Source organism: Oncorhynchus clarkii, chromosome 20, assembly GCF_045791955.1.
Source record: "Oncorhynchus clarkii lewisi isolate Uvic-CL-2024 chromosome 20, UVic_Ocla_1.0, whole genome shotgun sequence".
Classification (NCBI taxonomy): domain Eukaryota; kingdom Metazoa; phylum Chordata; class Actinopteri; order Salmoniformes; family Salmonidae; genus Oncorhynchus; species Oncorhynchus clarkii.
In genome coordinates, this window is record NC_092166.1 from 77977405 (window position 1) to 77992058 (window position 14654).

A 14654-nucleotide genomic window follows, 5' to 3' on the forward strand; every position below is an offset into this window, starting at 1 on the left:
CAATTTGCACACCGCCCCACAGATGAGACAATCTCTATTGCACCTGGACAAAAGGAAACGCTTACGTAAAAAATGCTATTCATTGACTACAGCTCAGCGTTCATTGCCATATTGCCCTCATAGCTCATCACTAAGCTAAGGACCCTGGGACTAAACACCTCCCTCTGCAACTGGATCCTGGACTTCCTGACGGGCCACCCTCAGGTGGTAAGTGTAGATCACACATCTGCCATGCTGATCCTCAACTCAGGGGTGCATGCTTAGTCCCCTCCTGTTCACCCATGGCTGCATGGCCAAGTACGATCCCAACACCATCAAGTTTTCAGATGACGCAACAGTGGTAGGCCTGATCACCGACAATGATCAGACAGCCTATAGGCTGGTCGCCTAGTGGTTAGAGCATTGGACAAGTAACCAAAAGGTTGCAAGATCAAATCCCCGAGCTGACAAGGTGTAAATCTGTCATTCTGCCCCTGAACAAGGCAGTTAACCCACTGTTCCTAGGCCGTCATTGAAAAGGCCGAACACGCCCCCATTCTCATCGACGGGGCTGTAGTGGAGCAGGTTGAGAGCTTTGAGTTACTTGGTGTCCACATCACCAACAAACGATCATGGTCCAAACACACCAAGACAGGCTTCGGCGTGCCCTCTTCACGACTATTTCCCCTTAAGAGACTGAAAAGATTTGGCATGGGTCCTCAGATCCTCTTAAAGTTCTACAGCCGCACCATCGAGAGCATCCTGACTGGTTGCATCACCGCCTGGAATGGCAACTGCTCGACCTCTGACCGCAAGGCACAACAGAGGGTAGTGTGTACGGCCCAGTACATCACCGGGGCCAAGCTTCCTGCCATCCAGGACCTCTATACCAGGCAGATGTCAGAGAAAGGCCCTTAAAATTGCCAAAGACTCCAGCCACCCTAGTCATATTGTTCTCTCTGCTACCGCACTGCAAGCGGTACCCGAGCGCCAAGTCTAGGTCCAAAAGGCTTCTTAATAACAGCTTCTACCCCCAAACAATAAGACTCCTGAAAAGCTAAACAAATGGCTACCTGGACTATTTGTATTGACACCCCCACACACATTTGATTTTTTTTACGGTGCTGCTACTGTTTATTATCTATGCATAGTCACTTTACATCTACCTACATGTACATATTACCTCGACTAACCTGTCCCCCCGCACATTGACTCTGTACTGGTGGTACTCCGTGTATATAGCCTCAATACTGTTATTTTATTGTTGCTCTTTAATTTTTTGGGGTAAATACTTAACATGCATTTTTCTTAACTGCATTGTTGGTTAAGGGCTTATAAGTAAGCATTTCGCCCTCCACCTGTTGTATTCAGTGCATGTGACAAAATTGGATTTGATCTGTTTGCATCTGCCAATATACTGGCAGCCCAGTATCCAGACGACCTGTCCCCAGAGCTTCCTATACAGTTAATCTTTTCTGTAATGTGTTGAGCCCGGCTTTAAGGAGAATGAGGCTAAATAAAAAATGTTACAGAACTACAACTCCCTTCTGTCTAGTTTCCCTGATGTTGCTATGGCAATCAAGCTCTTTTTTTACCATCCCTGTAACTGTCATTTCTGCGACGATCTTTTTCTAAACTAAAACTCATAAAGAACTACCTAAGAACCATTAGGTTCTCGGTCTAATATGTGATTTTAAACACCTGAGTAAGCTCCACTGGCTGTGAGGGTGTCCGGTACGCCAGCGCTAGTATCAATACCATCTCCATGTGGTTTCACAGGTACACCCTCCCGGTGCAGTTTCCCAGAATAAAAGTTAAACGTGGTTATATAAGTCTGTGGTTGAAGTAAGTACTTACTGTAGCTGTTATCTGCCAAAGAGGGGAGGAAAAAAAGAAAAAAAAAGCTTAGCTCTAACAATAGCTGAGTGGTTAAAAATGGATCTTATCTACAGAATGTTTATTGTTACTGTACTGACAACAGGCTGGAAGCCTTCCAATAATCACATCTCACTTTCCCATTCAAAAGGTTATCACCTGAGGTTTGTGTGTGCATGCTTGTATTGTACCGTTCTTTGCATCTGTGTGTCCTAACCATGCTTGTACAGGCTGCCCCCTAGTGGACCTTCCTAGGAACACTGGGACAGTGAGAAAGCTGTACTATGATACAGTGGAGTTGTTTCATGCCATTTCCAAGCTCAACACACATCTTTCTCTTACCTCACCGATGTCTGTCTGTGTTCATCACATTCCTCCAATAAACAGATGACAAATCTGTAATTATTTTTGTGCAACATTGATGCTTTTTATTAATGAAAAAGGTATTTCAGATGAAAGTGGTCTGAGTGTTTCTGTTTTCTCTTGCCTCTCTCTTACACACTGAGCAGGAGGCAGACAGCGGCCAGTACCCACTTGGCAGGCTTCTCCTTGGTCTTGAGGTTGAAGGTCCAGATGAAGGTGGGACCCCTCATGCGGGTCTTGTAGACGGGACACTCATACACGTTCTTGGTCTCCTGTCGGTCCACCGGTACTGCCTTGATAAAGATCACCGGCATGTTGGGGGTCAGCTCCTTCAGACGAGCATCCGCTATCACCCCTGTCTGTGTGTCCCAGCGTGCCCCTGTACATACACAACCAGACACACACATACCTACTGTAAAAAGTTGAACTCTAAACATATAAAAACATCATCTCTCCACAATGAGACTGTATGGTTGTGTATATCTACAGTACTGTACAAATGGACCACTTAGTTATTAATGCTTGAGAAATAGCAGTGTTTTTGTGGTGGAAACTAGTTGTTTTCCATTAACTACAAACATTAATATGCTGAGTACATGTTGTCAGCAGGAGGAACGTTACTACAGGATGTTTTGTACATTCCATATCCATTAGTTTTGTATTGACAATGGAATCTGGTACATGATGAGAGTAGTGTGTGGGTCTGAAGGTGAAGACACAAACTGTGTGTGTGACGGTGACTAGACAGCCCGCTATCTGTGGCATTTTGAGATCCCTGGAGGAACCTTAAGAACAGTTGAGAGGAGAACTGATCTAGCAGTGTTTACTATGGTACTCTAACCAGCTCATCCAGTGAGTCATCCCAGGAACTGAACTTGAAAGTAAGTTGGAATAGTAGAATGCACAAGGTGCAATTTAGAAATTGGGTAGTGCATCAGATCCTCTTGTCATGTCAGTCATTCCATATCTTAGACAGCTATTTATTCAGAAATGTCCAGATCAACTAGCCCATAGATTTTATTGTAATATTTGGGAACTCCTGCGCTAACCAGCTCAGTGAGGCACCCCAGAAACTGAACTGGGCACTGTGTGTGTGTGTGGATGGATGACTCTGTAACCTAAAAGATCATTATGATTATTTTTTTTTGTTTTTTTGTTAATGGTTTAAAGGTTTGACTGCACCTGATGTGTGTTATTGACTGACTTCCTCCCCAGGAGATGGATGCTACTGGATAAAATTGCCGCAAATGTGTTATACAGTGTATCACTTTGGAGATTAAAAAAAATCCGGCATGGCATTTTTGTGTGTGTGTGTTTTACTACATAGGGAACAGGATGCCATTTTTAGAATGCAACCAAGATGATAACCCGTACCCTCCATGTAGAGTCCGTAGACGTAGGCCCCCTCCCTGGGTGGACTGGTCATGTCCTCGCGGTTCTTCTTGGTCACCTCTACAGACAGACACATCCTGTCCAGAGGCCACTCGTTCTTCCTGGCCATGGACTGCATGATAGCTGTCAGGAACGACTGGGGGTTGAAGAACCCTGCCAGCCATACCGTGGTGGGGAGAGCGAAGTCTGCTGTCCATGACTCCAATTCCTACACAGACAAAAGCGATCAGCACAGTATGTATGGACAGAATATTCAATACGATCGCATGTTATCATTAATGCGTCTTTCGAATACAATGTTCGCGGAGATCTTATTCTCGGTAAACGCTATGTCGGCTCAATTGAAAATGACCTGGCTTTAAAGGGGAGCTGAACTTCCTGATTTAGCATCGGTTCAATTCTCATTAGGGAATGCGACAGAACATCTGGGTTTTGGAGCTGTGCTTTGATGTGTTTGTGTTCGAATGTGTGAAGCGTTTGTACTTTAACTCTGTCAAAACCGTACAGTCACTCACCCTTCTAGCTAACTTGAAACAGTCTAACCAGGTTTTGTATCGAAGTCGCCTAGACTAGCAAGCAAGCTAGCCGACTTCTTTCGCCCAATTTAGCTTTAGCCGGCCTGTGTGCGACCGTGGCAAAGTTGGTTTGACTTAGGCTATCCAAACTTTGGGGCTAGTTAGGGAACGTCCAATAAATTACACAATGTAAATGGAACAATATTTTCATGTTGCACACCTAGTTGTCTCATTAAATTTTTTCAATATTAGTATATGATTTTCTAAAATGTTAAAGTTGGTTTGCGGTTAAGTCATTGAAATGTTGAGCTATTGACATTTAAACAAATATTGTGTAATCCCCATAGGGATATATGTCAAACCATATTGACCATAGGCATTACAATTGGGTTGCGTGCAGATGCGCTCTGAATTTGATTAATTGGGTGCTGTGGGTTTCACTGTATCACAATTCCAGTGGGTCAGAAGTTTACATACACTAAGTTGATTGTGCCTTTAAACAGCTTGGAAAATTCCAGAAAATATCATGGCTTTAGAAGCTTCTGATAGGCTAATTGACATAATTTGAGTCAATTGGAGGTGAACCTGTGGATGTATTTCAAGGACTACCTTCAAACGCAGTGTCTCTTTGCTTGAGATCATGGGAAAAGTCAAAAGAAATCAGCCAAGACATCAGAAAAAATCTGTTCATCCTTGGGAGCAATTTCCAAACGCCTGAAGGTACCACGTTCATCTGTACAAACACCATGGGACCACGCAGCCGTCATACCACTCAGAAAGGAGATGCGTTCTGTCTCCTAGAGATGAACGTACTTTGGAACGAAAAGTGCAAATCAATCCCAGAACAACAGAAAAGGACCTTGTGAAGATGCTGGAGGAAACAAGTACAAAAGTATCTATATCCACTGTTACGGATACAGGTATCCTGTGTGTGTATTCTTTTCTCTCCTTCTCCCCTCACAGGTGAAAATCATCACTCCCCAATCAGTCAACAATCAATCATCAATCAGAAGACACACCTCCCCCTGTTTCCTACCCTATCACAGTTCCTTCCCCATGGTTTAAAAACCCCATCATTTGTTTGCTCTAGAGCTCAATCTCTTTGTAAATGCCATGTTGGTAGATCTCTGTTCTTCGTAGATTTCAGGAGCTCAATCTCTTTGTAAATGCCATGTTTGTAGACCTCTGTTTTTCAACTCTCTCTCTTTGTGTCTTAAACCTCTCCTTTTGTTTGAGCACCTCCATAGCACTTTGTCATCACCTGTGAGTATTGGTTTTGGTTATGGTGTTTGTATTTAATTGCTGGTGGGAAAAGGGGAAACCAAGACAAGTCGCCCATGGGCATACACTACCCGTAGGTGAACTTTGTTAAATACACTAGTTAGAACTGGGCGGACCACCCACTGTAATTTTGGTTAGTTAGTTAGCTGTTCTTAAAGTAGGCTAGTCTACCTTAGGGGTGTTTTTGCATATTTGTTTCTTTCCTTGGGTCCAGCTCAGCCCCTTTTCCTGCTCCCCCCCCATTACTGTGTGTTTATTAATAAACCTTGAGTTTGACGGTAGATTTCAGTTGTCCTGGTTATTTCGTTCACATTTTTACTTTGTCACTATTATAATTTACATGAGTTATGTTACGGGTCTCATTACCATCCCCCCTAGACTGTCGGGCCAAAAGGGATTCGTAACATCCACAGTAAAACAAGTCCTATATCGACATAACATGAAAGGCCCCTCAGCAAGGAAGAATCCACTGCTCCAAAACCGCCATTAAAAAAAAAAGCCAGACTACGGTTTGCAACTGCACATGGGGACAAAGATCGTACTTTTTGGATTAATGTCCTCTGGTCTGATGAAACAACAAAAATAGAACTGTTTGGCCATAATGACCATCGTTATATTTGGAGGAAAAATGGAGATGCTTGCAAGCCGAAGAACACCATCCCGACCGTGAAGCATGTTGTGGGGATGCTTTGCTGCAGGAGGGACTGGTGTACTTCCCAAAATAGATGGCATCATGAGGAAGCGAAATTGTTAATATATTGAAGAAACATCTCAAGACATTCTGGAAGTTAAAGCTTTGGTTGCAAATGGGTCTTCCAAATGGACAATGACCCCAAGCATACTTCCAAAGTTGTAGCAAAATGGCTTAAGGACAACAAAGGTGTTGAGGTGGCCATCGGAAAGCCCTGACCTCAATCCCATAGAACATTTGTGGGCCAAACTGAAAAAGCGTGTGCGAGCAAGGAGGCCTACAGACCTGACTCAGCTCTGTCAGGAGGAATGGGCCAAAATTCACCCAACTTATTGTGGGAAGCTTGTGGAAGGCTAACCGAAATGTTTTACTCAAGTTAAACAATTTAAAGGCAATGCTACCAAATACTAATTGAGTGCATGTACACTTGAGACACACTGGGAATTCATTCTTAAAATAAAGTGGTGATCCTAACTAACCTAAAACAGGGATTTTTTTTTATTAGGATTAAATGTCAGGAATTGTGAAACAGTTTAAATGTATTTGGCTGAAGTGTATGTCAACTTCTGACTTCAACTGTAGGTGCCAGGTGCAGCAGTTTGTGTCAAGAACTGCAACACTGCTTGGTTTTTCATCCTCAACAGTTTCTCGTGTGTATCAAGCATGGTCCACCACCAAAAGGACATCCTGACAACTTGACACACCTGTCAACATGGGCCAGCATCCCTGTGGAATGCTTTCGACACCTTGTAGAGTCCATGGCCCACTGAATTGAGGCTGTTCTGAGGGCAAAAATGTCTCCTGATCAGAGAGTATATTATGGTGTTGTACCTTGATCCTGAGCAGCAGGTCTGCATACCAACCCCCCAGGCCCTGCAGGGAGGGGTAGGCGAGCTTGGTCCAGGACTCTGGCACCGTGTCCAGGAACAGAGCGTTACCCAGCTCCTCCATGTCGGTTGTGATTGTCAACTCACCCTACAGACACAGAGACGGACAGACAAGACAATGTCCCACCCAATGTTCCATCTGAGCTGCACACAGTATCCCCCGGGACTGCCTTGCAGAAATATCAGCCCACAGAGAGAAGCAGGAGATTGAACTTTATAGAGTAGTGGTCATCAACCAATCAATTGATCTCCAATTGATCTGCATTTCTTTTCCATTTTAAAAATGTATTTAAAAATCCTTGTTCCTATTATTATTTTTATTAGTCTCTGGCTGTTGGCAGTAGGTGCACCTGATATAGCTGCCCTGCGCACCAGGTAGGTGAACTGTTGCCATTTCATTTGTCTGAAGGTACACACTCTGCCTTCCCGGCAGGCCCAGTGAGCAAATCAAGTGCACTATAGGCCTAGTGCTGGCCAATCGGATTGCTCAGACTACCGTGTCTGTAGTAAGTAGCAGGCATAAAATAACTTTCACTCTCCGTTCATTGGAGTAAAAACATGAATTTGTGCATGAGGCAGAAATAGTGCAGTGTGATGGGTTCTGACTTCTAAACTTGTAATATTGTTAATCATCAGGTATCCTATGGAAAGTTAAATGGTTTTCTGTAGGAGGAATGTATGAGGGAGTCAATTAAGGTTGGATATGAGCCAGGGGCTTGGAATGTTACTAAGTAAGGGAAAGGCACTGATAAAGGTGGAGAGCTGTGGATTAGTGAGGAATAGGGGCCGAGGTCAGGTCACAGTAATGGAGAAGGAACAGATTAATACCCACATCACTTAACTTCCTGCCTAGCAATAAATATGTAATGTTTAGAGGGAAGGAGGAGACTTCAACTAAACTGGGGTATATATACTTGTGCTGGTGGGAACATTTGTCTGTTGTGCTGGTGGGAACATGTCTGACACATTGGGTGAATAAACTTGGTTTTAGCTTTTCATAGGTTCTAAAAACTGAAGGACAACTAACAGATGCTATACGTATTTTGCCATCAGCTGGAAGATGGTGTTCCTTTATGGTCAGTGTCAGTTGAGGAAAGAGAGAGCGTAGGGGTGTTAAGAGGCAGACCCTCAGTCTGCTGCGCTCTCCCTCCACTGAGACTGACCATCAGATGCAGGCACCATCAGCCCAGTAAAATAAAAAATAAACATTATTTAAATGTATGCTCACTCAGCTATGCCTCACAATACAACAACGGATCTATTACCGGTATGATCATATAGCCTACCTCAAAATTTGAAACAACAATGCATTGGCAGGGTAATTCAAACAAAACTAATATGCGGTGATAATGTATTGGGCCTATAGCTTACTGCACAAACCTCATTGATACAGTACTGTTTTTAATTGGTTAATGTTGCATAGGCTTAAAAATCTAAGCGGTAGATCTCGGCTTGCATTTTGACTCAAAGTGATCTTGACTCGGAAAAGGTTGACTACTGTTCTAGAGTTTTCCCTGTTAACACTATCAATGTTTCCCTTTACTGTGGCAATTGTGATCGAATCAACGCAATATTAGCCACTTTCAATGCAACATATTGAAACTATGCAAACTATGAAACTATGCAAGAGATTTTGTTGTAGGCAGAACGCATCGGAGTAGGATTCAATTGCATTGGCACGCATTACTCAGCCCGTACTCTACACAGACCGGTGTGGCATAAACAATCAGAGCTGCAGTAGGGCTACTGTATATACAAATAGACCATTGACATTTACAGTATGGATCTGTGCCATTTACTTTGAACTGGACTTTATTTACAGTACGAGTGATCGTGAGTAGATGCGCTTGTTTTGAGATGAAAGCGAGAGATGCACATTTTGTTCATATCCTTTGCTAGTTAGTGAGTTATTAGCCCAGTTATAGATCATTTGTAGTCAGCAATGGGGGAGTGATTGCTTCCCACAAGAACACAAAACATGTACATTTCTAGACATCTTTGAAAAGCGAGTCAGGTAAAGAGCTTTTTTTTTGTCTTAAAGGAGCAGTGTTGTTTTGAGACAGCTTATTCAAGCCTAAGTAGCCAATAGGCAGAGGGTAGCACAATTTGTCTGATTAATGTTATGAGAATAATAAAGCATTGTATTTTGTAAAGTGGTTTCTTGCATCAAACACAACAGCATTTTCAGTCACCTCCTTGTCTGAAGGACCGGTAGATAAACAGGTTAATGTAAAGCCCTGCATGTTTTTTTCAAAAGTCTCTTGGAATGTAGGCCTACATTGAACACCACACATTGGCTACTACTGTAGGCTGAATGATAGAACAGACATTGTCCATGTTAAAATGTTATGGGATGTATTTTCTCCATTGTTTTTGATGGTAAGCCACTGGTAGACCTACATTATGAGCAAATAGCCACAGTAGCCTACTTGACCACTGTTAAAACTGTAACTTAAAGTGGGTACAGCCTCGGTGTTCACTGTAAACGTGCGCTGGAAGTATTTTCACAACGTTCAAGTTTGCGCTCAGCAGACCTGAAATTTGCTCAGTGCTGGAAAGAATTTGCGGGAACATTGGTCACACCATTCGCTGTACACTCCTTTCAGTTTGATTACAGACAACCACTGTGATGTCACACACACACACACACACACACACACACACTCTGTCTCTCCCGTACCTTGAGTCCGAGGTTGAGCTCTTTGAGAGAGCGCGTGATCTCCTTGGTGAGGAAGTTCATCCTCTCACACTCCTGGAAGGCCACGATTATGTAGGGAGTTCTCTCCTCCACCTTGGCCATTATCTCTATCATGTTGAAACCATCTGGCAGCTTCTCCAGGATCTCATCCAGGATGCCCTTCACCTTTAGGGGAAAACACAGGCAAACGCAGTGGCATACACACACAGGTCAGGACTCTAGTGGGTGTTAATTAAAGGCTCTGAGGTGTGGTGATAGTGTTTTTCATACCTTCTCCTCTCTGGACACCCCTCCTCCCCCAGCTGCGTCTGACTCTTTGGGCTGCATCTCCAGCACAGTGCGGAACAGCTTCTCTGAGGTGATGGTGAGGAAGCCAATCTCAGCGTTGGGGTGGAGGCCGTACAAGTAGGGACTCTCTGGAGGCAGCACCTCATCTATGTACATATGGTAGCCCTGGACACACACACTGAGGGTTACTGATAGGTAACAATATTTTTAGTTTTCAAGGGTGTTGTCGTGTGTGTGTGTGTTCCAAACCTTGTAGTCAGAGTTGGGTGGTACAGGGAAGCTGGGTGCGAGGTACAGCTCTCCCTCCAGCATCTCAGGTCTGACATACTCCTCCAGATAGGTACGACACAACTTCCTGTCCCAGTCGTCTGTGATGTGGCCACCGTACATGATCTCCCCAAACAGATAGCGCAGGTCGTCCCACGGCACCTGGAGAGAGGGAGGTGGGGTGAGAGAATGGAGGGAGAGAATGGAGGGAGAGAATGGATGGAGAGAGAAATTGAGAAAGAAGGGGGAGAGAGAGAGAGTGGGGTTAGACACACACTACAAGCATCGCCACCAATGTGCCCTGCTGTACAGAAACCAACCAAAATCAACTTATTTGATTAGAATGAATGTGCACGTCAGCCATCGAGCATTGAACCTCAGCGATTCTTGAGCTTGGACGCTGACATTGTACATGATGCAATGCAAACAGTATAGCAGCTTTCATTGATTTCAAAGGAAGCAGTCCCTCAATGGCTGATGGCTGTTGTGCAGCAGGGCCTTAAAGCTCTAGGCTGATTGAGAGATGGTGATGTCAGTCACACGTTCATTCACCTTGTAGTTGGCCTCCAGGTAGTTGGTGATGCCAGTCACAAAGTCACTCACCTTGGAGTTGGCCTCCAGGTAGTTGTAGAGGACGTTGACGGAGATGGTGAGGTCTCCGTTGTTGAAGGGGTAAGATCTGTTCCAGCCCTGAGCTCCAAACTTCCTCCTCTCAGCCACCACAGCATGGAAGTAGCACAATGCAAACAGAATCACCTTGAACTCTGACTCTTTAGAGCACATTTCCAGAGTGTCCTAACACACACGTAGAGATAGGGAAGAGATTACATTCAACTCAAATTCAATTTAAGTGTGTGCAAGTACTGTACACTGAGTACACCAAACATTAGGAACACCTTCCTAATATTGAGTTGCACCCCCCTAGGGATGCTGGCCCATGTTGACTCCAATGCTTCCCACAGTTGTGTCAAGTTGGCTCGATGTCCTTTGGGTGGTGGACCATTCTTTATTTTTTTATTTTATCCCCTTTTTTCTCCCCAATTTCGTGGTATCCAATTGTTAGTAGCTACTATCTTGTCTCACCGCTACAACTCTCGTACGGGCTCGGGAGAGACGAAGGTTGAAAGTCATGCGTCTTCCGATACACAACCCAACCAAGCCGCACTGCTTCTTAACACAGCGCCATCCAACCCGGAAGCCAGCCGCACCAATGTGTCGGAGGAAACACCGTGCACCTGGCAACCTTGGTTAGCGTGCACTGCGCCCGGCCCGCTACAGGAGTCGCTGGTGCGCGATGAGACAAGGATATCCCTACCGGCCAATCCCTCCCTAACCCGGACGACGCTATGCCAATTGTGCGTCGCCCCACGGACCTCCCGGTCGCGGCCGGTTACGACAGAGCCTGGGCGCGAACCCAGAGTCTCTGGTGGCCCTTAGCCACTGCGCCACTCGAGAGGCCCTGGGTGGTGGACCATTCTTGATACACACGGGAAACTGTTGAGCATGAGAAACCCAGCAGCGTTGCAGTTCTTGACACAAACCGGTGCACCTGGCACCTACTACCATACCCCGTTCAAAGGCACATAAATCTTTTGTCTTGCCCATTCACCCTCTGAATGGCACACATGTCTCAAGGCTTAAAAATCCTTCTTTAACCTGTCTCCTCCCCTTCATCTACACTGATTGAAGTGGATTTAACAAGTGGCATCAATAAGGGATTCTAGCTTTCACTTGGATTCACCTGGTCAGTCGGTCATGGAAAGAGCATGTTTTGTAAACTCAGTGTATAAGCATAGTTGTCTCTGTTTCAGCACCAACTGGTAAAATTACTCTGATCTTGTAGATTGTTTAGGCACATTTTAGGGTTAGGAAAGTATGCATGAATTATTTAAAACGGGTTTACAAATTCTTAATGTTTTGTAAAGTCAGTGTTTGTGTGTGAGTGTACATATGTGTTACCTGGTTGAAGAGATACAGGGCCTTGTGCAGGTTAGCTTGCATGCCGGTGGGCGGTTCGTTGGTGATCTTAATGCCATTCTCCAGCAGGCCCTGGGGGATGTAGTGCGACTCTGGCGTAGGCGAAGGCTCAGCTGACATGTACACGCGATAGTCATCATGGCTACCTATGCTGTAGCGCTCCACTAGTTTATCCAGGCTGCCCAGCCACTTGGCCACCAGGTGGATGTTCTACAAAGGGGAGGGTTTATTATTGAATACCTGGCGAGTAGTCTATATACACGGAACAAAAATATAAACTGAACATTCAGCAATTTCAAAGATTTTACAGAGTTTCCGTTCATGTACGGAAATCAGTCAATTCAAATAAATTCATTAGGCCCTTGTCTATGGATTTCACATGACTGGGAAAACAGATATGCATCTTCTGGTCACAGATACCTTAAAAAAAGGTAGGGGCGTGGATCAGAATACCAGTCAGTATCTCCTTCGCATAGAGTTGATCAGGCTGTTGATTGTGGCCTGTGGAAAGTTGTCCCACTCCTTTTCAATGACTGTGCGAAGTTGATGGATATTGTTGGGAACTGGAACAAATAGTCGATCCAGAGCATCCCAAACATGCTCAATGGATGACATGTTTGTTGAGTATGCAGGCCATGGAAGAACTGGGACATTTTCAGCCACCAGGAAGTGCGTACAGATCCTTGCGACATGGGGCCGTGCATTATCATGCTGAAACATGAGGTGATGGCGGTGGAAGAATGGCCCGACAATGGGCCTCAGGATCTTGTCACGGTATCTCTGTGCATTCAAATTGCCATTGATAAAATGCAATTGTGTTTGTTGTCCATAGCTTTTGACTGCCCATACCATAACCCCACTGCCACCATGGGGCACTCTGTTCACAACGTTGACATCAGAAAATCACTCGCACACACGACACCACAAACACACACTGTCTGCCATCTGCCCGGTACAGTTGAAACCAGGATTCATCTGTAAAGAGCACAGTCAGGTAAAGACCCTGGTGAGGACGACGAGCATGCAGATGAGCCTCCCTGAGACGGTTTCTGACAGTTTGTGTGGAAATTCTTCAGTTGTGGAAACCCACAGTTTCATCAGCTGTCCAGTGGCTGGTCTCAGATGTGGAGGTCCAGGGCTGCGGTTGTAAGGCCAGTTGGATGTACTGCCAAATTCTCTAAAACAACGTTGGAGACGGCTTAAGGTAGAGAAATTAACATTAAATTCTCTGGCAACAGCTCTCGTAGACTTTCTGCAGTCAGCATGCCAATTGCAATCCCTCAAAGCTTGAGACAGCTGTGGCATTGTGTTGTGTGACAAAACTGCACATTTTAGAGTGGCCTTTTATTGTACTCAGCACAAGGTGCACCTGTGTAATGATCATGCTCTTTAATCAGCTTCTTGATATGCCACACCTGTCAGGTGGATGGATTATCTTGGAAAAGGAGAAATGCTTACTAACAGGGATGTAAACATATTTGTCCACATAATTTGAGAGAAATAAGCTTTTTGTGCGTATCGAACATTATCTGGGATCTTTAATTTCAGCTCATGAAACATGGGACCAAAACTTTCTATGTTGCGTTTAGATTTTTGCTCATTGTTGTTGGTCTACAACTAGTCTATATGAGGTTACAATTGCAGTTTAATAACAACCAGAGCCATATAAAGCAATAGGCAAAAATATCCTTCACGTTGGAACAAAATATTACATGACAATGGATGCGTCCCAAATGTATTATAGGACCCTATCAAATCTGCCATGCGGAGAACGCAGACAGAATCATGGAATTCAGACATTAAAACAGGAATTCAACAATATTCAAAAATGTATTGAACTTAGTAGGAAATCAACTAAATATATAGAATTTATTAGAAAATGTATGAATTTGCCCAAGATTATCATAAGAGATTAACAAAATGCATAATTTATTCCTATTTTCCTTCAACTTTCTGAATAGGCAATGCAGGAATGCCCCTCTCTGTCACACCGAGAAGATTGAACGACAGCTATTCTTTAAGTAAACTGCGGTGTCTTAATCCAATAATAGCTGAAAGATATCAGTTTGTCTCTGTGAATGGTTTGTCCTCTGACAAATCAACTGTACATTTCGGTGTTCCTCAAGGTTCCGTTTTAGGACCACTATTGTTTTCACTATATATTTTACCTCTTGGGGATGTTATTCGAAAACATAATGTTAACTTTCACTGCTATGCGGATGACACACAGCTGTACATTTCAATGAAACATGGTGAAGCCCCAAAATTGCCCTTGCTAGAAGAATGTGTTTCAGACATAAGGAAGTGGATGGCTGCAAACTTTCTACTTTTAAACTCAGACAAAACAGAGATGCTTGTTCTAGAAACAAAGAGATCTTCTGTTGAATCTGACAATAAATCTTGATGGTTGTACAGTCGTCTCAAATAAAACTGTGAAGGAC

The 14654-nt window shown here is 44.1% G+C and overlaps 2 protein-coding genes across 3 annotated transcripts in view; one reads left to right on the top strand and one right to left on the bottom strand.

The window, feature by feature from the left end:
- LOC139376951 (CDP-diacylglycerol--glycerol-3-phosphate 3-phosphatidyltransferase, mitochondrial-like) overlaps positions 1-3515 on the top strand; it is a 29238-nt gene extending 25723 nt beyond the window's left edge. For both annotated transcript variants that reach the window (XM_071119973.1, XM_071119974.1), the window contains exon 10: positions 2364-3515. The gene's annotated coding sequence lies outside the window, so the exon portion shown is untranslated. The remainder of the gene's footprint in view (positions 1-2363) is intronic.
- Positions 2301-14654, bottom strand: part of LOC139376950 (dynein axonemal heavy chain 17-like) — an 84876-nt gene continuing 72522 nt past the window's right edge. The window contains exons 70-77 of the mRNA XM_071119972.1: positions 12196-12423; positions 10840-11031; positions 10219-10398; positions 9952-10134; positions 9664-9846; positions 6928-7071; positions 3592-3817; positions 2301-2596 (exon numbers count right to left, since the gene is read on the bottom strand). Of these exons, the coding sequence (XP_070976073.1) occupies positions 2349-2596; positions 3592-3817; positions 6928-7071; positions 9664-9846; positions 9952-10134; positions 10219-10398; positions 10840-11031; positions 12196-12423 (1584 nt within the window). The 3' untranslated portion in view covers positions 2301-2348. The remainder of the gene's footprint in view (positions 2597-3591; positions 3818-6927; positions 7072-9663; positions 9847-9951; positions 10135-10218; positions 10399-10839; positions 11032-12195; positions 12424-14654) is intronic.